The sequence below is a fragment of the Thunnus albacares genome, chromosome 17 (assembly GCF_914725855.1).
Source record: "Thunnus albacares chromosome 17, fThuAlb1.1, whole genome shotgun sequence".
Taxonomy (NCBI): domain Eukaryota; kingdom Metazoa; phylum Chordata; class Actinopteri; order Scombriformes; family Scombridae; genus Thunnus; species Thunnus albacares.
Window position 1 is genome coordinate 13,493,772 of NC_058122.1, and position 26,095 is coordinate 13,519,866.

The 26,095-nt window shown below is 40.5% G+C and overlaps 4 protein-coding genes across 9 annotated transcripts in view; 1 reads left to right on the forward strand and 3 right to left on the reverse strand.

Annotated features, from left to right (window-relative positions):
• Positions 1-2,208: 2,208 nt before the first annotated feature.
• On the reverse strand, positions 2,209-7,504 carry LOC122966304 (zona pellucida sperm-binding protein 3-like). 2 transcript variants are annotated; one of them, XM_044330390.1, is made up of 9 exons: positions 6,989-7,504; positions 6,767-6,882; positions 6,572-6,675; positions 6,319-6,496; positions 6,126-6,243; positions 5,954-6,039; positions 4,822-4,895; positions 4,048-4,095; positions 2,209-2,306 (listed from the first exon to the last, which is right to left on the reverse strand). In XM_044330390.1, the coding sequence occupies exons 1-8, from the start codon at positions 7,376-7,378 to the stop codon at positions 4,058-4,060; spliced, it is 1,104 nt and encodes a 367-aa protein (XP_044186325.1). In that variant the 5' UTR covers positions 7,379-7,504; the 3' UTR covers positions 2,209-2,306; positions 4,048-4,057. The 2 variants fall into 2 exon arrangements, with proteins under 2 accessions (XP_044186325.1, XP_044186324.1); XM_044330389.1 differs by lacking the exon at positions 4,048-4,095.
• Positions 7,505-8,732: 1,228 nt separating this feature from the next.
• On the reverse strand, positions 8,733-11,357 carry LOC122966303 (zona pellucida sperm-binding protein 3-like). The gene is made up of 10 exons (XM_044330388.1): positions 10,887-11,357; positions 10,693-10,808; positions 10,512-10,615; positions 10,229-10,403; positions 10,026-10,143; positions 9,857-9,939; positions 9,602-9,771; positions 9,253-9,408; positions 9,010-9,138; positions 8,733-8,935 (listed from the first exon to the last, which is right to left on the reverse strand). The coding sequence occupies exons 1-10, from the start codon at positions 11,283-11,285 to the stop codon at positions 8,751-8,753; spliced, it is 1,635 nt and encodes a 544-aa protein (XP_044186323.1). The 5' UTR covers positions 11,286-11,357; the 3' UTR covers positions 8,733-8,750.
• LOC122966305 lies at positions 10,085-20,382 on the forward strand. 2 transcript variants are annotated; one of them, XM_044330393.1, is made up of 4 exons: positions 10,085-10,170; positions 13,245-13,601; positions 13,693-13,799; positions 14,519-20,382. In XM_044330393.1, the coding sequence occupies exons 2-4, from the start codon at positions 13,256-13,258 to the stop codon at positions 14,732-14,734; spliced, it is 669 nt and encodes a 222-aa protein (XP_044186328.1). In that variant the 5' UTR covers positions 10,085-10,170; positions 13,245-13,255; the 3' UTR covers positions 14,735-20,382. The 2 variants fall into 2 exon arrangements, with proteins under 2 accessions (XP_044186328.1, XP_044186327.1); XM_044330392.1 differs by lacking the exon at positions 10,085-10,170 and adding an exon at positions 11,449-13,035.
• A 1,003-nt stretch (positions 20,383-21,385) lies between these two features.
• LOC122966301 (trinucleotide repeat-containing gene 6C protein-like) overlaps positions 21,386-26,095 on the reverse strand; it is a 44,408-nt gene continuing 39,698 nt past the window's right edge. For 3 of the 4 annotated variants that reach the window (XM_044330384.1, XM_044330386.1, XM_044330387.1), the window contains 6 exons: positions 25,813-25,962; positions 25,258-25,368; positions 24,141-24,359; positions 23,245-23,318; positions 23,011-23,150; positions 21,386-22,907 (listed from right to left, as the gene is read on the reverse strand). In XM_044330384.1, coding sequence (XP_044186319.1) covers positions 22,511-22,907; positions 23,011-23,150; positions 23,245-23,318; positions 24,141-24,359; positions 25,258-25,368; positions 25,813-25,962 — 1,091 coding nt within the window. In that variant the 3' untranslated portion in view covers positions 21,386-22,510. The remainder of the gene's footprint in view (positions 22,908-23,010; positions 23,151-23,244; positions 23,319-24,140; positions 24,360-25,257; positions 25,369-25,812; positions 25,963-26,095) is intronic. The other variant, XM_044330385.1, reaches the window with a different exon arrangement.

The following is a 26,095-nucleotide window of genomic DNA, read 5'->3' on the forward strand; positions in this document are numbered from 1 at the left end:
CTCCTGGGGTTGTCTCTTCCTGAAAAATGAAAACCCAACACAGAAATGAGGAAAATTATCCTCTGGTTCACTGCTTTTTTAAAAAAATCTAGTTTTTTTTTTTTACTTGGGTGTGTCTCATTCTGAGTCATAAAAGTTTATCTAGTGTAACATTCAAGAGCCCTGTTTTATTGCACCTTAAGTAAGCATAATTGTACAAATAGGACAATGATCAACTTTATACATCAATAAACTAACACATTTGGTTATATGTTCACAAATGACTATTTATTTCCATGTGGATAAAGCCACATTCTTTAGCTGCAGAACGGAAAGATTATGATCGTCCCCAGACACAAAACGTGGCAGACAAAGAATGAAAACATGTTTTGGAACATTAGGTTATAAGTGTATTAGACTGAATCGGATAAATCTGCAAAAACAGTTATAAAAAGACTCTAAAGCTTATAAAACTCATTGCACCTACCAGTATCCTGATCTCATAGGAAACCTCTATTCAACAGCCCACTTCCTGCTTTACTTGGTGCATTAAGTACTGCGTATTGTTCTGTTATTGTCAGGGGTGTGTCTCTAGTTTGAACCCTGATTTATTTTTATATAGCACATACACTTGACAGTTTTCCACTTACTCACTTGTTTATAAACTGATTTTGCCAAATGAATGTTATTAAAGGCTATACTGTACAACTTCATACTAGACAATATTTGTTGATCAACCATCCATCTTTATATACTAATCATAGTATATGACAGTAAAGCTACTTTCAGACATGTACCTCTTTACATTAATCTGATAGCAGTTTAACATGTCAATCTCATGAAGAAGCACCTGGGTCACTTTTATGACATGCCTATAGACGGCAGTAAAAAGTGTTGTAGAAAGGCTCATTTCATGAACATCTAATGATGAATACATGAGGCAAGCAGCAGCAAGATACTCATTTTGACCAGGAACTGTCATCACTCTTTACCATACATCTCAAACAGTAAAATTGTTGTGTCACTACTGCTTAGCCTATGACTGAAACATAAAGGATCCTTTGTGCTGCCCTCAAATGCTTGGTTGTCCAAAATGAAGAGATTATTTTATGAAGCAGACATGGACCTGTTCCAAAGGTGATTTCATGTTGTTTGGGTCAGCTGAAAATCAAAACTATTTTATGTTGGCTGAGTTACAAGATATGTTTCTCTCTTTCTCAACAGGAGAACAGAAACCAATAAAAACTGAATGAGTAGGAATAGAAACTTAGCAGGAAATTGAAACTTAGAGAGCAACACAACCCTGCCCAGGCAGAATATGTAGCAGAGGAAGGAGGAAAAAAAACCAAAAAAAAAACACATTTTGAAACAAGAATTTATACTTGACATTTTTGGACATTTAACTTGAATAAGAGTGTTGGGTGGAGAAATTTCCTTCCTAAGTTTTCTTGATCATTGGGGGTGAACAGAACCCAAGTAAGTATTAAGCTGGACACTCCAAACAACTAAAAGGCTTCCAGTAGCTGAAAGAAAGCTCAGGACTCTCTGAGGGAGGAGAGAACCATTAAGTTTCCTTTCCTTACTGCTTCTGTAAAAGCAACATTGATTAATGCTCATTAGAAAATTAGTGCTACTTTTATGTACTTTCTTGTATTTTATTGTTTTATTCAAAATTTTAAAAAATATATATTTGAGTATCTGTTAATACAATTTCTGTGTGTGTAGTGCGGAGGGGGCCACAACTGCATTTCATTGTGCAACCCTGTATTGTGTAATGACTGAACCTTGTCCAAAATACTGTCCAGATGTGTGGGTGGAATAAAACTCTTGTCTCATGGTGGTGCCAGGTGATTAGAAAGATGAGAATAAAACTGATGATAACATCCACCCTCTCATTATACTCATTTACAGGATACAAAAGATAGAAATGTGTTGATTTTGTACACAGTCATTAGGAGATGTGATTTCACTTTTGTTCTGAGTGAACTGTAATTACTCTAGGCAACACTTTATATGAAATACATTGCACAACCATTTGTCATAACAATTTGTCATACCACTCACGCATTGAGCCAATCCCATTTGAAGTCTTTGCACATCAAACTCTATGGTCTATCTCATGGAGTTACATTTTCAAAAAGGACATACAGAACCTCTTTAGTATCTAAAACAAAAGTGTTATGTCCTGTAAATCTGGTATGAATCATTTTAAATGTCACCACCAAGGGAAATATTTGACTGTTTATTGTCCAGATATTTGTTCTTTTCCTACTTGCTTGGGAAAATCATCAAAGGGCCAATAGTCGCAGTGCCACAGACTGTAATATCTGAAAAAGTCAAAATATTTTGCAAGAGCATTAGTTGACCATAAAATCAACAGTCAAACTTATTTAAATAGCACATTATGCATCAAATGCAACTCCAAGTGCTGAACATAAAGAGTTAAAAAGAGCATGAGTTTAAATAACATTTAAATGAAAATAAATAGTATAATAAAACTAATAAAAAAGATATGAGAAAGTAAAAGTGCAAGTTGAAATAAATATGCACTAGATAAAAATCTAGGCTAAAAAGGTGTGACTTAAGTTTCTTTTAAAGATATCCACACACTCTCAGGTCCTCCAGCAGGCCATTCCACAGGCTGGGCCATAGTGGCTAAAAGCGGCCTCACCGTGGGTCTTAGACTGGACCCTAGGAACAACCAAGAGCCAACTACCAGAGGACCTCAGGGATCTAGTGGGTACATACCTTAAAAGCATGTCAGACAAGTAGTCGGGAGCAAGACCATTTAGTGGTTTGTAGCTCAATAAAAGAATCTTAAATCAATTCTAAAACCAACAGGTAGCCAGTGCAGTGATTTTAAAAACAGGTGTAACGTGTGCTGTCCTTCTGGTCCTGGTCAGCACACGAGCAGCTGAAGGAGTGCATTACAATAATCCAGTCTACTAGTGATAAAAGCGTGCACTCATTTCTTAGTATTGGCCAGAGAGAGAAATAGACAGTCTGGCAATATTCTTCAAATGACAAAAGGCAGATCTGATCACATTCCAGATGTGTGCATCGAAGGTCAAATTAGAGTCTAGGATGACAGCTAGGTTTTTAGCCTGGTGCCTGGGAGTGTCAGTGACTTCAATTTAGAGGTCAGTTTCTCTCTCTCTCTGTGCCACTGCACCAATGATGAATACCTCTGTTTTATCCTAGTTGAGCTGAACGAAGTTCTGAGTCATCCAAGCATTAATGTCTAAAATACACTTGTGGAGGGCATCTATAGGGCTCATGTCATTAGGAGACATAGCGTTATAGAGATGAATATCATTGGCGTAAATGAAAATTGATGCAATGTCTCCTGATGACATTGCCAAGGGACAGCATATAAAGACTGAAAAGGACTGGACCAAGGATCGAGCCTTGTGGTATGCCACAGTTGACATATTTCTTAGAGGAGATGCAAATAAGATGTAAACCACTTAAGAACAGTGCCAGAGAGGCCTACACATTTATGTAGTCTATGAGAATATTGTGGTTGACTGTATCAAATGCTGCACTCAGGTCAAGGAGAACAAGGATGGAGAGTTTTTATGTGTTTAAGTTAATTCTAAGATTGTTCACAACCTTTACCAAAACTGTTTCTGTGCTTTGATGGGCCAAAAAACCTGACTGAAATTTTTCAAAAATGTAGTTTGAGGTAAGAAAATCATTTAGCTGCTTAAAAACTAATTTCTCTTAAATTTTCCCCAAAAATGGAAAATTAGAAATTGGTCTAAAATTGCTGAGTACAGATGAGTCAAGGTTATTTTTCTTCAGGAAGGGTTTCACCATAGCAGTCTTAAGTGTGGTTGTCTGCAAAGAATAGTTAATAATAGCTTGGCTCTCATCTGATAAACAGTTAAAAATTGTTGATGTTGAAAAGGTGGTGGGGATGGGATCAAGAGGGCAAGTGGAGGGCTTAAGCTGTGATACCACCTTCAGGAGCATTTCAGCACCAACCAGGGCAAAAGACTCTAGGGTTACTTCACATAGTGAGGTATGGTATTCTGGGCTATCACACTTAAGATGAGTAACCTAGACCTGATGGTGGTTATCTTATCCTTGAAGTATGCTGCAAACTCTTCACATCTAGATGTGGAGGAAAGATCACAAGAGTCTAAGAGGAAAGGGTTAATCAGACGGTCAATTGTTGAGAAGAGGATATTTGGATTATTCAGATCATCACAAATCAGTTAGGAGAAATGAGCTTGTCTAGCATTTCTGATGCCTTATTGTACACACCAGGATGCTCCTGGAAAATGTCATGGTAGACATGTAATTTAGACTTTCTCCATTTTCTTTCTGCCACACGAACAAAGATTTAATTTAGTAATTTTGACATTTTTTCCAGGGGGCTCTCTGTTTGGGGTTGGCTTTTTTTGTTTGTTTGACAGGGTCAACAGTATCTATATTTGATATAAGTTTGGCAGTTAGGTAATTTACCAGATCGTTACATGAGGAGGGTAAAATAACTGCTGGTATGCTGTCTACTCAGGTCACGAAATTTGCTGCAACCTCAGCCTGTGCTGTTCAGGCTAAAACCGAAAAAGAATACACGAAAATTATCAGGCATAGCCACATCAACAATGGGGGATACATAAACAATAAGTCCATGTTATGGATGGGACCAGTGAAATGCTGAGTAAAATCCATATAAGTCATAATATTTAAAAAAAATTCCATTGCTTTGGAATCTGATTTATTGTTTATGTGTAATTTGTTGTTTAAGCCTAATCTAAATCTAATGTATACAACATTACTAATGAAACACTTTGATCTTGTCTGCATGCTTATTTAGCTCTAGAGCATACTTACCTTTTGGAGAACTTTCATGACACCTACTGTCACAACACCAACAAACGTCATCATTTCCGTCTACATTTTCCCATCTGAAGAGAAAGGAATACTTGAGTATGCTTTGTTATCAGTATTTTGATTTAATGGACTTTGTCTTACACATAAGACACATTCTGTAGTTGTGAGCTGTCATAACATGCGATTACCAAACATGTAGTTTGGAGTTAGTTTGCAGTTTCTCTGGTTGTCATTGTTTTCTCTTACAGTTTTAGCATTTTTGAGAGAAACAGCTAATCTGGGTATAACTAAATATCAACTTTATTCAGAATTGCTTTGGGAACTCTTCTCTTCTATCACTTTAAATTGACAGATCTCATCAGTGTAGTACAATTTCTAACTTTGGGAACGCACACACAGCAAGGTGCAGAGCTTCAATTCAAGTTCATCAAAAGTAAAACACATCTCACAACTCTTCTCCAGGAACACCATTAATTTTGATTACCATTTGTTCAAACATAAATTTGGATTTCAGGGATGCTCACTTTAGTAAACCAAAGTAAGCCTATAAACATGTGCATGACATATCAGGAAAGTTAGCTGTACTCTTCTGTTCCCTGAAATTACAGAAAGTTGAAAAACTCAGCCTGAGTTAAACTGCTTGAATAAGTTCTTTGTTGTGTACTTTTCAGCTTAGAGTGATAGAAATTTTATAAATCAACCAACTGTGAATATCTCTTACGTGTACTTGCAACTGACAATTTTACAGCACTGTGCTGCAGTGCATGACAGCAAAGTTCTTTTAAGAACCCTTTAACAAGTTGATCTTACAGCTTTTTATGACTCAGATTCTTTATGATTCTTGCAACATAGAATAAAGTCAGCTGTCGGCAAGTTTCAACAATTACAATGAAGGACTTTTAGTGACAACATATTCTGATGGATTAAACATCAGCCACTAGATATTCCAAGCAGTTGAAAGATTTACTGCTACATTAGAGTCTCTCACAGATTTCTTGTAACGCATCTTATTGAAATGTGCCACTATGTGTCAGGTGGAGTTGAAGGCTTACTAAACCTGTACAAAACTTTGTATGGTAAAGGAAGGAGCAGTTCCCAGGTGGTCATATTCAAAAGGGAAAAGAAAAATCACCTTGAATGCACATAATTGCAGGCCTTGTTGATGGGGCTGCTCTTCCACATTTCAGAAGAAGCCTTCAGTTGGCATGTGATAAATATCTAAACAGGAGACCATAGAAATGTCATTATACAACCTTGGAGCATTTCCAATAATTTTTAAATTATGGTGGTCATAAGTGGCTCACTGAGTTCCTCGGATCCTGGTGAAACAGGAACACATCAAGCTGCAGTTGAAGTGCATTGGGCCTCGTTCGGGGTTGGAACAGTGTGTTTGATCCTTCCTCTTTTGCATCAGTGAGGCACCTAACAAAAATCAGTTTCAGCAATACAGTCAAAAGAAAATTTGTAGTGTCGCACTGTACACTGAGCTACTCTTACCCATTGTTTTCGATGAAGTAGTATCTGGGGACTGATGCTGCATCAGGTGTCAGAGTGGCAACACAGCTGTCAACAAAGAGTTGTCTTGGTCCTGGATCAGGACCAGTGTAAGATGCTTCGAGGTGCAGGACGTCTCCAAGGTAAAAGACACTGGAGAAAATCTCTCTTGTCCAGTCATCTATATGTAGACAAAGACATCATTACATGAACGTGTATTAAGGAAAAACAAAATAATGCAGGAGTCTACACGTACCAGTCATCAGCTTTAAGGAGAAAGCAGAGTTCCCTGTTGAATACTTTGCAGAAGTTGAGAGCGTGAGGGGCAACTGCTGAGCGCTACTGCTCACAAAGTGTGTCCTGTCCCAGTAAGTAACACATCAGACATTATGAAGCAGCCCTTGAGCAAAACTTTCTTCTCTGTACAAGATAATGGTTGAAATGTACATACCTTTTATAGTGACAGGAAACAGGAACTACAGCATGGGTCATCCTTGTAATGCCATGATAACTGGAAACTGGTGAGAATATCAGCTCGTTTGAGTAGATCACAGAGTCTTCAGTTATCTAGACATGGATATCAAAACAGCAACTTACTGAGAAACAGAGGGTTACTTAAAAGATCACAAATAAATCCATCAATGTGGCATATGACACAGTATGATCAACTTACAGTTAAGTTAGACCCACAGTCTTGAAGTCCAGCCTCTATGACATATTCAGTGTCACTAGCAGGGGCAGCTTGGCACTGACTGCTCTCTGAATGCTCCGCTTCTCCCAAAAAAAGCTCTTCCGGAGACACAAGACGCCCATTTCCATACAGGTCAGCCTTTACCAGAATGATCATTGATGCTTCTGTGCATTGTACACGGACAGTGGATCCGTCATTGAGTTGTGGTCCGTGGATGTTTTCAGAGTCAATTCTAAATGTAGCAGATTTATATTCCCTTCCCTCAGGATCGATCATGGGTCCATCTTTCAAAGATCGAATGGCATCTGCAACAACAAAGGCAAATGATAACAGCAGCAGCGCCAGAGAAACTGTGTGACTCGCAATCAACATTGTCCTCTTTGTTTGCAACAACAGGACAATTTCTGGAAATGTGAAACACAGTAAAGCAAAGTTAAGTGATGGTGATTTAAGAAGTCAAATGCAGAAGACTTAAACACTCAAGGTAACTCTCCCAGTATCTTAAATACTCCTCAGTTCAGACCAATCAAATCACATGGAGAGGACAGCTGGCTGCAATTACTAATTACCTGATGTGGCAGAATTAGAAAAAGCTGCAGTCACACTGAGTTACCTGCATATGATTGGTCCACACTCAACATTGTACTGGAACACATGTGCACTGATGCTCTTTCCTTGTGTATCAATAGTGAAATTGATAAATACTGAATCCATAGATAACTGATATTCATTGTAAATGTTTCCCCATTTTATCTCATTATTGGCGACATTTTTCTTTCTTTTCTTTTTCATCTTTTATATCATGACTGACAAAGTTATGTTGCTGCATGACATTATTGTACATCTTCAATATGAAGTTTGATCATTTTTGATCAAACTTTTTGGAATTTACAATTTATGTGAATCAGTGTGAATTGCAGAAAAAGTTTTGGGAAGAGACACTTTGTCACTGTACTGTAGATAATGGTTTTGTTTTTGTTGTAATAGTCAGAGTACTCTGACCAGACTCTCATACAGCTTTGACTGACCAAAATGTTCAAATCGAGATCTGAAATCACAGCTGAGAACAATGTTGTCAGTACCAGGCAGGATAGTGTATGACTAGTACAAAAACATGTTTTCTCTAATGAGACAAATACACCAATAGATTGTTATCCATACCCCTATTTACAGCTATAAGCAATCATTGTTTCCTACAGTGTACAGCAGGGAGAACAGACAATATTTAGACTAAACATGCTTTATATTCTTGTCAACCAATAGAACTATATTTCTTGGTAGTGATTGTTTCAGTTACTTGTGTGCTTTCAATTTTTGGTATTTTGAGAGTTCTTGCACACCATAAACCCTCAGTGACAGGTGTGCAGGACCCCTTATCTGAAAACTAAAGATTCCCCACACACTGTTCATCACTTGAACTCACCATTAACTCAGGTGTTTGAATTCAAGTGATGCAGGGGGTAGGATTTTGGGTCCTTTTCAAAAGGTCAAGGTTTTACCAGTACATCAACTCAAAACCAAGACTTTAATTCAGTGAAACAGTTGTGTGGTTCAGTTTGAGACCCTGCATTTAAAAAAAACAAAAAAAACAAACACCTTCTGCAGTGGCTGCCTCCATACAGTGCTAACAGTGTAAATAGATATAAACTTAACTTCTCTACATACTCTCAGCCCTTAAAAGCAATTCATCAGGTCCAATGTGCAGTCAAATCAAAAAGCAAACAAGTGTAGTTTTAATTGTTTATTATCTCTCATTTGTATGCAAAAGGTCAGATTCTGCAGCAGTTGCATTTGACAGCGTCGTCACATCCACCTTAAACTGCATAGTGGGGCTGAGGTCACTGGGGGCTGCGGTGGTGTTAGTGTCCAGTGCTGCTTTCGATTTCAGTGTGACCTCAGGAGTTGTGACTGTATTGTCTGAGTCTCCTTCTGTAATTAGAGAAACAAGTGTTATCGCCACATATTTAGAGTGCAGTTTTAAGTGAAATCTTTTCACACTTAACCTTTTGGATCTGTTCTGCTTTTGCCCAAATCCACATGGGAGCCATCTTTTTTCTGCTCAGAAGCAACAGTCAAATCCTCCACCTGGTCTGAGGTAGATGGCGGACCAGGAAGCAGTCCCTTCTCCAGATCTAAGATGAAAATACAGTGTAGCATAGATGTTTATTGTTGAGCCATTTACTACACTTAAATCCTTCAGGGAGGAAGAAAAAAAAAAAAAAAAAAAAAAAAAGTCCAAATCGTACCAGTTCTGGGGCTTATACCACTTTTCCACTGACTGCCATACAGAGTAGGTCTGCTGATTTTATGGAGGACTGGAGGGAGATCCTCCACAGGTAGAGGCCCACTTTTCTTGGTTGGCAAGACCAACACTGGACCCACTCTTGCCTCCTGCTCCCACACTAGCAAAAGCAAGACAAAAATTCAAGCATGACAAATGTTTATAGTTACTGCAAGTTCAAAACCATGTGTGAAGCCTGACATCTAATGGTGAAACACATGTACTGATTTGCTTATTATATTGGCTGGTCCTAGAGCCACAATATGACTGATATAGAAGTATCCATTTTCATCAGGATGTTCAAGAACCTCTACCTTTGTTGGTGTTCAGTCCACCCCTCCAGGAAGTCTCAGCTTCATTTGACTTCCCAAACCCACGAGGAGCAAACTTGCCAGAGCTGCTGGGCTTACTGTGGGTTTGGCCCACTTCATTTTGGCCTTGACAATACCCACACAAGTAGTCATTACCGTCAGCTGACCGCCATCTGAAAACAATCATTTTTCAGCACACATTTGGTCATGTTGTAAGAGTGTAAATTCGTGACACATTTCAGACTGGTTAACACTTGCCTTCCATTTACTAAAGTGCATGCTTGATTTTGTGCCTCTGCATCATTTACTGGTACAGCATTCAGGTGACATGTGATGTAGAGCTGTGAGGACAGAAATTGCAACTCTGAAAATAAATTGTACATATACTTTTGCAATTATGACTTAAGCCATTTAAGTGCAACCTCACCTCTCCTTTGTCCTCATTGTGGAACCTGAAGGCATCAATGACCAAGTGGAGCTTGTCATCCTGTGTCCTGGGTAAGAAGTGGGACTTTGAACCTGGAAGCTGGGAGTCAACCAAGCACCTATAGAGGGGAAAGGTCAAAACTACTGTATGTGTGCTTTAATTTAACATGAAGTTACAGCTGACAAAGTGTGTTGAGTGCTTACCCATTTTCAATGAAGTCGTATCTGGGATTAGAGTATATGTCTGGGTAGAGTGTGGCCACACAGCTGCTTATAAATACTCGGAGCCCCATGTGATGTCCAATTCTGACAGAGGCTTCGATGCCGATGGGCTCGCCGAGGTAAAACACATTAGAGCCTCTTTCATATAGCCAGTCATCTGCACAAAAAAAAAAAAAAAAAAAAATCAGGATGTAGTAAGCACAAGACAAAAAACAACAACAACAACAACAAAAAAAAAACATCTTGAGAAGTCAACTTAACCCACTTGTCATGATTCTCAAGTCAAACTCCAAGGTTTCCACTGCAGCTTGAGTAGACATGAAGGGGATCCAGGTCGGCGTGAGTGAAGAACTGGACAAACTGTACCTCCTGAGAAACAAGAGCAGCATTTTAAAATGCAGGTGTTGCCCAGAGATTTTGTAAAATGCACTTAAACTTAAACAGACCTTTCATAATGACACTCAATTGGAATTACAGCCTCATCCATTCGAATCACCCCATCAGGCGACATCTCAGGAGAGAAGATGAGCAGATTCGTGTAGACCAGAGAGTCATCAGTTATCTGTGGATAGTAGATGTATTTAGAACTATAATTTATAGAATACAATAGATGCCTCAATTGCAATAAATTCATTGTTACCCAGTGTTTGGTGCCACAGTCCAGTAGTCCAACAACAATTCTGTATTCATCTCCTGAAGACGCTGTAGCTCTACAGAATTCATTGTATTCAACTCCAAGGCGCAACTCATCCCCATTAACAGGAGCTCCAACCTCAAACATGTCAGCTTTGATAACAATCTCCAATAAGTCCGGATGGCAGGTCACACTGACCGTGTTCACCTTCTCTCGTTCCCCTGCCAGAACCTTCAGGTGCTGCTGTGCAGTGTGTTTGGAGCTCTGGCTCCCTGTAAGCTGAGGTTTTTGAAATGAAGCATGCTGTGTGAAATGTTCAGGCGGAAAAGCCAAAGATGATCTGACACAGATTCCTGACAAAAAGAGTACAACAAGGAGGTTAACCTCAAAAAACAAGGGCTCCATAAATGTCTCTTAAAACAGCAAACTGGTTCAGAATGCAAACACTTCTCTCTGACCCACAAGGTAACTAAACTGTCAAACCAGTGGAGCATTTTAAACTAGTGCAGACAATCACAGGCTCAGCAGAAAAGCACCTGAATCCAATTGTCTACTAATCAGAATCAGCTTTCAATTACACACCCACTGAGCCTCCTCTCAGTTAAAAGTCTGATTAGTTGGAGTTAAAGGGGATTTTTTTTTTTCACCAGATATCTATATTAAAAAATCACACACATTTGCCAGCATATTTCAATAAACATTGCTTGTTTCTGTGAAAATTTAATCAAGCTACAGTTCATCAACATGTTAAAAACAGAAGAATGCTTTACAGAAATGCAGTGCACAGCTAGCAGGGATTCAGTGAATATTGCATGTTGGTGATCTACTTTAGATGTTCATCCTGCTATCTGTGTTGCCCCCCCCCAAAAAAAATGACACTACAAATTCCAGTTTGACATGTTTATCAAAAGTAAACAGTGTGTTTTTATTTAGCAAATTGAGAAAAAAAAACCCTCACAGCTTAACTGCTAAAAATGTTTGTTAATATGCTGGTATGCATGTGTGGAAGTATGGATCAGTATTTTTTTATTATATGAATTACAGATAACATATGAAATCATTGAGTCTGACCTGTAAACAAACCTTTAACTTGTGTGTATTTGTTGTCTCGTATTTGTCTGTGCATAAAAAAAGGTATTAATCAGTTTCAGAGTGAAAGCAGGTTTTAATCCTGTTTTCTGAATTATCGTTTTATTTACATTTGGATCACAGATTTACATTGCAGCACCATGAACTCTTTAAATGACTTCACAAAGATCCTAGTTTATTAGGTTCAATCTACTGCAACATTCTTGCAATAATGTACAGTTGTTGTACAGTTGTTGGTGGTATATTGGACTCTACTATTTGAAATGTTTTTAATGTTTTGTCCAACCCTACATGAGAGCAGACTTCAATGAGCAAATTACTTCAATGAGCAAAACAATGAGCATGAAGTTGAATCAACAAGTCTCAAGTTACTGCACTGCTTTACCTAATAAACGGGAAAGTCAGTGCATTTAGACTAAAATGAATATGTGTTCAAAGTGTAGGTACTAAACCACTTCCTGTGAGGCTGCGAGGCAGCGAGGCACTGAGGATCTATTTAAACCACTGAATATCAACAACCAGGGCTTACAGTTCTGCTTCTATCAGGTGTCTGATCTGTCTCTCAACTGCACTTGTACACACCAGACATAACTTGTTATATCATAACGTGACCCACATTATGAAACAGAGCCCTCGAGACAACATTAGATTTCAGTATTTTGGTGCTGAAACAGTTGATACAGTTGATATCACTAACATATAACAAGGTAAAACCTTTGAGGAGAGTTTGATTTTTAGTTTAGTTTGATTTTATATGTTTATACTTATTGCATACAGCAGCTGAAGTCTTTAAAATCCTGATAGCGTGCTTAAAAACTCAGACAATCCGGGTGTGCACAAGACCAACGGCTGCATTTTAACGGCAGTTTTAGCTTTGAAGTCATCTTCCTGCTTTGAGACGAGGAACAATAAATACAGTTAGGCTGTACAGAGGTCTCACAAGTGTGTAGGAAATAGGAGGGGTACATTATGACTTAGCTTTGGTATAATCTCAGTGCTTTTATAACTGAAAAGGCCATGAAGACGAGCTTGGCACGCATTGTGCTTTTTATTCAGCTCTTTGAGGGTAAGAGGGACATTTTACTCACAACTTACAAAAACTATGTAAACTGATTTTTGTCAGTTTTGCTGATTTTGTACCATTTCTCTCCAGCACAATGTGTTTACACTATACATCCACGCTTCATTTATTGGAAGGCATTCATCAGACCACAGTTGTGTGGCTTTGGTTAAACTTTTACATGATGTTGACACTTGATATTTTTTCTCTTCCAGCCTATGCAGAGATGATATTTAAGAGTCTGACAGAGAATCAGTCACTGGAGCTCTCCTGCTCCCCTCAGCAGGAACACGGCAGCCTGACGGGTCTCCACCTGTACCACCGCAGTGCCCAGAGCCAGACGACCCTGCTGTCCATGGATGAAGGCAGGGGGCTCAAGGTCCACCGGGAGCACAAGGGGCGTCTGCAGCTTTCTGGAGGACTGGACTCCCTGCCGGTCAATGTAACCATATCCCGCTTGAAGCACAGTGACATGGGGCTCTACATGTGGGAGCTGAGCTACAGAGAGAACAGTTCTGACCAGATCATCCTCTACACTCACAAAGTTTTCTTGTTGGTACAAGGGACATCAGGTATGTGATTGAAACACCTCACAGTACTTTGCTGCAGTTGAAACCTCTGTTCAGATTTTAATGTGTATTGGTGTGCATGTCGGTGGTGCAGGGAGGACATGCCAGTGCTCTGCCGGTTACCCTCCTCTGCTCTTGGTCATCTTTGCAGTAGTTGTGCTTCTTCTGCTCACGCTCAGCTGGCTGGCTATAGAGAGATGTGTGAGTATTTACACTTCCACTAATATTTTACAAAGCAGTGATGCAGATTTAACTCGATAGGTTATTTATGAGGCTATTTGTTTGCTAAATAGTGAAGAAACATTGTGTCACAATTTTCCTGTCTTCTTCTTTGTCTCATTAGGCTACATAATTGCATCCGCTGTAGCCTAAATTATAAAATAACAAAGATGAGTGAGTCATATGAAGCTGAATATCAATTAGTGTGTCAGCTTTAATAGAGGCCTGACAAATGTTTGTGTTAGCAAGTGAGTTTTCAAGGCATCTTCTAAACAAAGAGGCCTAATTATTAATGCTGGAATTCTCGGTGCATGAGTCACACAAAATGCTACAAATCAATATGAAGTGAATTACTAGTACAGCAGGATATCTGCTTAAAGGGAACAAACTACAGACTCAAAAATGACCTCCGAGGTCCGTCAAAAACAACTGCAGCCCTGAAAAAACCCAAATATAATGAACTTCACCAAATCAGTGTTTTAGTGCATGCATACTGTGTTGTAAAGTGTTCCTGTAAATGTGTACACTCACTATGTTGTGTATTATTTTGCTGACCAGGCCTCAACAAACCTGTTGTGTTAATATTACAAGTCACCATAACAAAATATAAAAGTTAAAACTAACAGATACATATAAACAGTTAATATAAAATGTGTTTAAATGCTATTCTGAATATAAACTGGTTTCTTAATGTGTTATAGGTGAAGGTGAGGCATAATCACACACCACAATTTTCTGCTCCTATCTATGAGGAAATGACCAGGAAGCAGCAGCAAAGTACCGGAATCCCCCAAAATAACCACGAGGCCCCCTCACACCTGGAGGAAGTCAACTTCCCCATCTACGCTAACCCCAGCTTCAGACAACCAGAGGACAACTACTATGCGTGTCCCAGACAGCTCGCCCTCAGAGCCTGATGTGACGTCTGGCATCAGACTAATGGTGCAGCAAACGCAGAGGAAATGAAACCAGCTCAATGGAAAATATCTGATATTGGAGCTACAAATAACTTCATCATGTCATGGGGGGAAGAAGAAAGACCTCGGTTTGGTGGAGCGAAGAAGACGCATAGAGACAAACACCAAATAAACAAATGGCACATTTTTAACAGCCAAGAAAAAAATGCTATTTTATTAATATTTGAAAGAAGCTCCATAGTTCATGAAATAATTTGTTTCGGTGCATGTCATTTAACAATCACATTCTATGAGGAGAAAGAGATATACAGAGAGAAAAAAAATAAAACATTACAAGCCACTGACTTTTCATTAAATCTCAGTACAGACATTTTTACTTAATATTTCAAAAAACAAAACAAAAAAAAGGCAAAAAAAAAAAAGCAGCCCTAATCCCAAATCCCCCATCCCACCCTCCGATATCCCAACATAACAACTGAGAGAAACAAAACAAACAAACAAAAAAAACCCTTGAGGGTGACAGGCTAGAATCCCACAGTGCTAAAGAGTGAGACGCTCATTGGTTTTAGGAATACACAGCATGGCGATGTAGCGCTAGGTCAATCTGAATCAGGGGAAGGAAGCTGGAGGCGGAGGGCTTGACATGAATAACCTCTCCACCCCCTTAAAAAAAAAAAAAAAAAACAAAACAAAAAAAAAAAACCAGTACAACACATTGGATCCCAAAAACCCCTGCAATAGATCAGCCACTTAGAAGTCGGCCATAAAATCCCCCCATCTTCCACCCCCCCCCCTCCCCCCAAACACTTGTGCATAGTTTCATGATCCTTTACAACCAGCTCATGTTTTATAAACATCCTCCAAATGTGAAAAATGTTCCACAAAAGTCTGATTTATCTATTAATAATACCCGCTGTGGGAGAATGAGAGAGAGATAGAAAGAGAGAGAGAGAGAGAGAGAGAAAGAGGAAAGAAAGAGTAATGCACAATGTTCCTGATTCAGTCAGGACGGGACCTCATTAAGAAAACACAATAAAGATTCAAACATACAGCATTTTGCATGTTATTCACTGTCTTTCTTTTTTTTTTAACAATCAAAATCATTGACCATTTTTGTTTTTAAATGTAAAGCAATTTTAATATATAGATTTATATATAAAGCACTCCATTTTCATTTAAAGTCCATTATTTGGTTATTATGTAACTGCTACGGATTTAGAAACAAAAGGTATTTTCTCTTCTTCTGAAATCCATAACTTTCAGTGCTTAGAATTGTTTCTTTTAAATCATCCTTTTTTCTTTTTTTTCTCTTTTTTTTTTTTTTTTTTACTCATCATAAAAATGTACATTAAAATGGCGTGGAGTTGGTACTCTGGAACCCTGGCCTTCCTGAGACAAGATCCACTTTTTCGTGTGTGTGCAAGATAGTGAGCAATTATGTCTTTTTTTTTCTTTTCTTTTTTCTTGTTTTTTTTTTTTTTATAAAGGAAAAATATATATAATCAACATAAAACATACAGGCTTCAGATAGTCCATGAAATCAACATTAACACAGAACAAAGAAGGTTAAACAGAACAAAACAACACTGTTCAATCCCAGAGTTCTGAAAGTAGCACAATAAATCTTCATTCTGTGAAGTGTTGCGTTGCACTTTTTAAAAATGGAAGCATTTGTCCTTTTTTTTTTTTCTTTTTTCCAACATTCCCATGGTATAATTCCTTTGTTTCGCTGATTTTTTTTTTTTTTGAACTCCAGAAATAAACTAAGTGTTTGTAAACTGTCAGTGGCCTTGCAGGAAAACAAACGACAACATGAGTGAAATGAACATAAGTGAAAACAGAACGAAAGCTAACAAACCAAAAAGGTAGGCACCTCTGAGGTGAGCCCTAGAAGCCAAGGCTCAGTCTGATGTCTTGTCCTTCACTCTCTCTGTTGCTCAGATTTGGGAGAGCAGAAGTCGTTCTACCCCAATCTATGGCCACAGGTCTGCAAAATACTTTTTTTGCTGCATTTTTTTTTATACATATGTGATTTTTTTTTTTCAGTTTTCTTTTTTTTTAAATTTTTTTTTTTTTTAGGTTTATAGTCTGAAAAATGGTGCAATACTCAAATATGATCCATACTTTCTTGGATTATTCCACAATGAAAGCCACTAAGGTAGATAAACATTACATTTTTAAAAACACACTTATTTTAGTCCTTGAGTAAACATTTACACGTGAACTGTCCCCGTCTCCCCTCAGTACTTGTATCATGTTGTTCGTTTAGCTGGATGAGGGGTGAGGCCGACACTCAGTGCAACGCTAGAGGCTAGTAACAATTAACATCAGAATATATTTTTGACAAGCAAAAAGAAAAAAAAAAAAAAAAAAAACCAAAACAAATCAACAACAAAAGTATACTGAATTGAAAAGAAACACAAGGCGGAAATTCCTCCGCTGTAATCACGAGCTCTCGCACATATTTTCACCTCACACACACACACACACACACGCACACACTAAAACATTCAATCATACAACATACAGTACAAGCAGCCTTGTGCAAACACTCAAATACAACAGATGTAAATTTGCCTTGATAATCGATCTTTGTTTTCAACAACACTCGTATTTCAAATTTAATTCACTCTGAACCGATGCTATCAAAAATCTCTGAAGTGTATGAATGAGACAAAAAACCACTACAAAAAGTGTTCACATTACATTATTGGCGCTTCTTTTGATTCAAGTATTTGTTTTCATTATTTTGTATTACTCTGATATGTTTATGATCTTGTCTTCTGGGAAATATAATGTCGAAGGAGGATACACAGGGTAAGGGCTGAAGCCAGGGCATAGGGGGAAAGGGCTTAGGTTAAGTGGAAAACAGAGAGATCTAGCCATATACACACATACACCCGTACGTACTCTTGGATGTATACTGTATATGAACTAGCATGTGCATATTCAACCCAGGCCTTTGTTTTTTTTTTTTTTTAAAGAGAGATTTGCTAATTCAACTCTTTTTGGGGCCCCTGCCCCAGACCCTTGTCTGATCCATGATTGAGAAGCATATTTTGCTCGTGCTCCAGTTTCCTTTGAGTCCGTGTGACTTTAAAAAAGGGAGAGCATCTGATTTCCAACACTAGACAGGTAGATAATAGTGCAGGTGAGGGGTGTGGGAGGGGGGCGGGGCTCTCAGTGCTGGTGCTGCGCCAAGAAATCCAGGGCACATCTGAGACTCGACCTCCGTCCCAGTCACCCGTCCTCCCACTCTATTCAACTCCCCACTTCAACGCCAGTTCCTTGATTCAAGTCCAGTGTGGAGTAAATGCAGGTTTTCAGGAACAAACAGACACACAAACAAACAACACAGGCAATAGTGATTGTTTTGTTGAATGACACGAGTCTAAAAGCGACTCTGGAAGAGGGCAAATCCCCTAAATTTTAAGACTTGGTACCGAACTTGAGGTGTGTCCCTGTTTCTGCTGATACGTTGGGTCCCTGCTTGGACCCCGACCCCAAAGCCAGATGTGCAGAAATGACCTGTTGTATATATTAGCTGGCACAACCCTCAGGTTGGAGGTCCAGAATGAGCCTCCTGGATACAGCTTCCCCAGATGTGGCCCAGAGAACGAGCCTAGACGGGGCGAGTAGGCGGCAGCTTGCAGAAAAACAGAACACAGGCATCTCAGCTTTGGAGTGCACAGCTGAAACAGACATTTTTTTTTTTTTGTAGTTTCTAGTTTTTGCGAAAAAACCTTGATGATAAAGAAAAAGATAATGTTTTTGGTTTTTAAAGAGATGTACCCGATGTGACCCATAAACAGTGCACAGACACATACAGGGACCACCCCCTCCCCTCCTCCTGCAGCCAAAAATTCCAGTCCCCTGTTGGTGAAAGACCAGCAGCACCATTCATCTGTCCTGCCCTTCTACTCCTTGAGCCTCCTACAGCTGGAGCTTGTGATGTACGCCGCTGCAGCAACAAAAGAAACTTAAGTCTCGTCACGCTAAAGATAAATTAGGATAATGGCAAGGTGGAAGTAGAAATTTGTAGATCAGTTGGCACAAGACTGAAGAAATGTTTGCCAACCACTAGTGCCTCCAGCAGGTCATTTAGTGTCATCTAGTAGCTCTGTCCACACAGTGGGAGACTAAACCCTTGAAGAGAGACTCTTTCAGTGTCCCCTTCATTTTTTTCCAAAGGGGGGGTGGGAGGTTTTCAAGGGAAGCTGCCTGGTAGTAAAGGTTGAGAGGTAAATGACGATTGGCAGATGTGGGGAATGGCTGTGATTTTTTTTCTAGATGGCTGTGAACGAACACCTCCTTGTCTTTTGCATAGAAATGGAAGGCTGTTTATCAGTTGAGGTGGTTCTAAGTGTAACTGAGTGCTCCCAGAGTTAAACATAAAGCACCAGTGTGAGTGAGGCTCATCAACACTAAAAGGATGTGTGTGTGTGTGTGTGTGTTATGAGACAACATAGAGCGTGGAGGTTGCGTGCCCCAGGATGGACAGAGGAACCTCGCTCACTATCCTGGAGAATCTTTTGACTACACGCGGCTGTGGCTCAGGAGGTAGAGCGGGTCGCCCGCTGATCAGAAAAGATCAGCGGTTCGATCCCCGGCTCCTCCAGTCCGCATGTCGAAGTGTCCTTGGGCAAGATACTGAACCCCGAACTGCTCCCGAAGGCTGTGCCATCGGTGTGTGGGTGTGAATGATTGGATACTCCTCCTGATGAGCAGGCACCTTGCATGGCAGCCTCTGCCATCAGTGTATGAATGTGTGTGTGTGAACGGGTGAACGTGGTATGTACTGTAAAACGCTTTGAGTGGTCGGAAGACTAGAAAGGCGCTATATAAATGCAGTCCATTTACCATTTACTACCTTTCCGATTTGATTTGACTCTTCAATCTTACTGTCTGACCGGAGATCTGCAGTGTTTCGTACAACCTTGCCTTTCATCCAGACCTCATTGCGCAGCTGAGGCGTACCTCTAAACTACAGACCGGTTCTGCCTAGGAGGCGATGGGAGGGGCAGGAGAGAAGCTGAACACTGCATAAAGACCAATATTAAAAAAAGCCATGAATTCATCATCAGAAAACAATCATTAACTATATCATCAATGATAACAGCAACAATAACAGCAAACTTCATGACAACAATAAAATAAAAAATGCACACTGGCAATTCCATAAGTGAACCCAAGAAAGAAAAAAAAAACAAACAAACAAAAAAAAAACACATTAAACGCCTCCATTTCTGGCTAAAGTGATCCTTGCAGGAGAGAGACAGAGAGAGTGGAAGTGGAGGTTGCTGAGGACAGACTCTGGCGCAGCAGTAGTAGTAAATTTAATACAGGTGGGCCAGTTCTGAAAGAGCTGCTCTTGGCCTTGAGGCCTATGGGAGGAGGAAGAGGAGGAAGAGGAGGAGGAGGAGTAGGGAAGCCAGTCTGTAAGGATCTGCAGGGAGGCAGCGAGCGAGCGAAAGAGGGGGAGGGCGGGGTGAGGGCTGCTGCAGAGCACTGCACTCTGCAGCAGACAGGCACTCAGTGGCCACACTATCACACAGGTTGGCAGGGCCTCCGATAGAAAGAAGACAAAAAAAAAAAAAAAAAAAAAAAAAAAGGACGATAGAGATGGCGATCCTCCCTGCTGGACCCAGTAGAACATAAACACGTTGAGCCTTTCCAGACGCCAAGGCTAAAGATTTCAAATGATGCAATGTAACAGTGATATTTACTTTGATAAAGAGGGTGAGGATGGGTGCTTTGGGGGTGTTTTCCCTGCTGCACCCATCATCAGTTGAGTCAGTTCTTTCTTTGTATTTCCCTTCACTTTGCTACCATGTTTGACATCCTTCCTGGTCCCATCCACTTGAGGGAAGAAGGATTTGAAAAAAAAAAAAAAAAAAATCTTCACATCCATGTTAAGTTAAAAAATAAGTATATAGAGAAGCCACTAAGCAGATTGCTTTTTTGTCTTTGTTTTTTCAGTTTTTATTTGCCAGTGTTGCTTCTCCTTTCTTCTATTCGTTGGCATTGAGGGTATAATGAGCTGCGATGCTCTTGCTAAGTGCTATGATAGACCACCTATTCACAAACCGGTATCCTTTGCTTCATCCTTTTCCACCGACGCAAATTTGGGCAAAAGAAAAAAAGGTCATCTGGTCTTCTGCGTAAAAAAGGAAACAGGCTCCTCTCGTTTTGGTTTGATGCCTTCTCCCCAATCGCGCGCACACACACACACATACATACACACATACATACATACACAGAGACACACACCTGTCCCTCCCTCTCCCCCAAAACTAGTCACTGGCATAAGTGTGGAGAGTAGGCTGGCTGAAGAAGTGCTTTGTGTGAACGTCCTTGTATTTCAGACAAAAGATGGTTGAAGACCAGCTTGCTACTCTCCTGAGCTCACACACTCTTGGGGGGGGGGTAAGGGGGGATGAAGGTTAGTAGTGGCAGTTTTAGGATGGGGGTGCAGGGCAGATAAGAGTTTTTGCAGTTCAATCATTCCTTATAGTCTCCTCTCTTTCTGTGAGAGGTCATGGTAGGGTGCTTGGACGGTAGAGTCTGTGGCTTATATTGCACGTCACTTGAAATGTTGTTTTGCGCGTGGAGCGAGTAGGGGTGGGGGGCAGGGGCGAGGGGTGAGTGGGGGGGGGGGGGGGAGTGGGGGGGATTCATTGACTGCACACCGGCGAGAAACATTTACGACTTGAGGTTTTTCCACAACATCAGTGAGAAGGTCCGAGACTGAGACCGAACTGCGAGTTTTGCCCGCAGATGAGTTGAGGTGCATTGAAGTGTTTGTCTTTACAGTTCCATAGTAATAGCAGTGGTTCATTTTGTCGTCCATCACACCTATAACTGTACATGCGACGACCCCAAACTCCACCCCACCACGTAAGATTGACAGACACATTTGAATAATATCATTTCTTAACTTTGTTTGCAATGGTTCAAGAAGAAAATTAAAAAAAAAAAAAAAACACTACAAAAATAAATGGCTTGAACGAGGCGAACAGAGTTGCATCATTCCCTTTGAGCATTGTGTGGGGAACTCAATCTGCTTGCAAAAAATGCACTGAAGTTGTGAGCTGTGGTTGCTTATGTTAAGCCGCAGCAGCATGTACTCTCCACTCAGGTTTCACTGGCTCAGAAATAAGGGTGTGCAAGTGTCCGTATGCTTCTTCACCAAGTACAGAGTGAGTGAGGATAGCAGGGCAGGAAAGAGGTTAAGGCTAATATTAGTGCTGAGAGAAACAAATGTTGAGTCTGGACCAGCTGAAAGTTCTACAACCACTCTGATTGAAGGGTTTTTACTTTGGGAATGATGCCTTTTTTCATGGATCTCTGAGGTGCAGTATGATTGCCTCAAAAGGCAGAGAGGGATTACGCAAGTTAAAAGATGGCAGCTCGTCATTGTGTCAGTTTGACTAAAGTACATGTTTCACACGGCGAGTTCTCAAAAGTTCATTTCTGTAAAGTTCTCTTTCTTTTTTTTTTTCTGAATGAAAGACTTCTTCCTGTGTCTCCAAAAGTAAAAGCTGAACACTGTGACCAAAATCTCTCACTGAGATTCACAAAAGAACTGCAACTGAAATGTCATTAAAAACAAAAGAGGAGTAGAGGAGGTTGACGAGGGTGAGCAGCGAGGATGTAGCCTCGTCTTCCTCTCGTCTCTCCCTTCACCGTTAACACCCACACTGATTATCTCCACACTGATTTGCAACAAAAGGTTTTTGCTCCTGTTGGTATTTGTTTAGTCTGGGCTCTTCTGTCCTACATGGACTCCCCACTCAGCAGGTCCCCAGGCAGCAGCGTATTGATTGGGGTGGGACTCCCCATAACACGTCCCTCCTCTCCACTTGGGGGTCCCCACAGGCTGGAGTACTGCTGCACACCACCCCAAAGGAGTTCTCCGCCTGTCTTTGCTCCGCCTGCTCCCAGCCCACCGCTACTGCTGCTGCTGCTGCTGCCGTTGTTGTTGTTCCAGTGGGGTGAGTGACCAATGGGGTGAGAGGCTCCAGACCCGGTCCCACCCATCCTTGTCTGATTGGTGCCTGGATTGGCCTGCCAGCTGGTTGTTCCGCCAAGTGACTGGCCCTGTGCAAAGAAGCGATTCACTTCCTCCTCCCCGGCAAACTCTGCCAGAATGGTGGTGTTCCCGAGCACGCACCTGGGCGGTGATAGAAGGAAAAACATTGATGATTAATGATTAAATCTCATAAACAAAAATCAACTGAGCCAAACATCTCAAACCAATCCATTAAGAGACATACATGTGCAGGGACTTCTGAGCCTTGGCAGCTTCATCCTTGGAGCTGTAGCGCACCACAGCGTTGCCCTGTGTCAGGTTGAGGTGAAATGTGATAAGGGGGCCGTGCTGCATGCACAACGTACGCAGCGTTGAACCATCAATCTGGGACATAAACAAACCAGCAGAAAGAGTGAGTTCAAAGCATAAGTTCAAACTGTGAGGGCTTAAAAAAGAGCAGCGGATTAGAAACTGTTACCTGTGGAGTAAGATTCCTCAGAACCAGCCAACTGCTGGTCCTGGTGGAGCTGTCTGTACTCCATGTGGTACCTGCTGAGTATGAGAGAGAGAGAGAGAGAGAGCGAGGGAAGGCACAGGTCTGTTAGCATGAAGGTCAAAACCAAAATCAGTTACTAAAACTCAACAGGTGTTTCAGGTGGTGAAAAGAGAAAAACCACTCCGTGTCAGTTGGCACTTTTTCAACCACAAGATTTGGTTAAGGCGTTGTCAATTCTGCCAACTCTGTACCCCAGCCTGTGGTTGTGTGCCACATCAAAGTGTCTCTTTCTCTTCGAGTACAATACTCATACTGCAAACTTCATATCCTTATGCACTAACACACTATGCCTCCATAATCTGACTTTAAGACAACCTACACTTCACAACAGCATAAGAATAATAATTTAGGTTAAATTATTATTCAGTAAATTTCAGTTTATCTGATTTATCCTCTATGTCCATTATTTTCACATAAAAAGCTTGCATCCTGTTTGTCTTTACTGCTAGATGTTCTAAGAAGACTGTTAAATATATTCACTCAGTCATTTTAGGACATTTTTTCCTGCTCTCTTTAGAGTTTGAAGCCATTTCTTTTGATAATACAGGATAAACAAAATGTTTGCAAAAAGATATAAGAAAAAGTTCAGAAACTATAAAAAACTATAGCTTTGACTGATGGTGGAGCTTAGATAGATTGTTGTATTAACCTTGTAACCCTGTGGACTAATAATTTGCCAATTTTTGTAGAAAATAAATAAATAAATAAACAAATAAAAGATAATTCTCAAAAGTTGCAGCAGGTTACTGTTACAGGTGGAAGCAATTAAGGAGGGGAGCATGGTGCCTAGCTCCTTAACTAGTTCACAATGTTACTACCTGTGGTGTAAGAGCTGCTCCAGCCTTGGGCCAGACCCAGAGAGTTGCCACCCCAGGTTGAGGAGGGCTTGGTGTTTGTGAGGCCAGGCGGGGGGCGGGAAGGGGCCGTGGTGCTGCTCCGGGGGCCCTGTGGGACCTTCCACAGCTCGTGGGACAGCGAAGCCTGGCTGTGAGAAATAGGGCCTGGAGACCAAGTAGATTTCATCTCTGACAGTTTACCTGGATGGAAGAGAGGGAGGGTAAGGTTGGCCTGTGGAACCAAATGGCCAAAAAACACCTGCCCCCACAGGAGGGGGTCCTGCAGAGCAAAATTAATGCTCAAATGCCTCGATAAAAAGTCTGAAAAGTTCTTTCATATTTGTCCAAAGGAGAGTACAAGGCTGGATGTGAAGACTCCAACAATAATTGCATATCTATGACACAACTAAACATTTTTAAGTTTTGTTTATTCCTCTCCAAAAAAGTTTTGTATTGTCAGGTGCTAATAATAAGTAATCAGCATAAGGAAATATACCAACTCGGTAAAACATGCCTTCACAAACACCCTGTGCACAATGGCATGTTTTATGTATAAATCTATCTTCTGTTGCTGTTGTTTAATAACAAAAATAATAGTAATAATATCACTTTTGCATCACTTGGCTATCTTTAATGCACGTGTGTCTGTGGAGCATAATGCATAAATCCCTTCCCACATGACCATATATATATATATATATATTTATATGGTATGTGTGAGAGAGACATTTACTCTACTCACACGGATCAGTGGGTTAGAGTTCAGTCCACATTCTACAGTCACAATACATCAAGGAAAACAACAAGCTACACCCTCCTCTGTCTCACACTTCCCATGCCACACACAAGGAGGAAGAGGATACACTAACACCACAGGGGAAATATACACTGCATGAGAGGCAAAGTTGACTGGGAGAGAGCTCAAATGAGAGTCATATTTAATCAGGTGCAGTGATTTGAATGGACGGGAGAGATGCGGTTCTTCAGTGAATGGTTGAGGCTCTGGGTATTACAGTAACAGGAGGGAAAGGATAATGTTGATCTGCAGTTATTCATCCACTGCGATGTTGGGGGAGAGGGTTATGGACAAACTATGTACCTGCATCGTCTGTCTCCGGGGACGACAGACTGAACGAGCTAGTGTAGGCACTGACTGGCCAATCAGTGGAGGGAGGCAGAGCCTCGTTCTGAGATGAAGTGGGAGAGGAGCCTGAGCCGATGCCAGCAACACAAACAAATAGACAGACAAAAACAAATAAGGAAAAAATAGCAGAGAGAGAAAATGGAATAAAGGAAAAATGCACTAAAAATGATGATAGTAAGGTTATTTAGAAGAAAAGAGAATAACACGTAGAGTATAAGCTGCGTAAATGACAATGATTTCAGAGGCAGTTAAAAGTAGGAAAATGAAGAAAATAACAATAAGAAGCAGGCTCTCTCTGGTGGCAGCAGCTGCTGCAGATAAGGTCAGACATTTTAGCGCACTCGCAGTACTCAGCTTTGGGGGGTCAGCTTGTTCTATTCAATTTCTTTTTTAAATCAAGGGCAAATGGATCTCTGAAAAACAGAGAATCTTACTTAGAAAGCACAGAGAATTTTTCTGCACGTTAAATGGTGTAGCTCTTGCTCTAAACCCATTTGACCTTGCTCTCACCTCCACTCCTATCTCGCAGCAGGTAGCGGTTGACATCTTGGATGTTGGTGTTGATGGTGGGCCCACTCGGGACACTGCCGGGGGTCACGTTGGGGTCAGTCTCGGGGTCGATATTCTGGAGGCCCTTCCATGGTACACCAGGGCAGAACTCTGAAAATCAAAATTAAAAAGTTTGCAAATGTTTTTTTTTCTTACCACAAGGACAAAGAATAAACTGAGTAACTATAGCATAATGTAAATATTAACCACTGATAATGTAAAATATGTTATTAGCAGGTAGTTG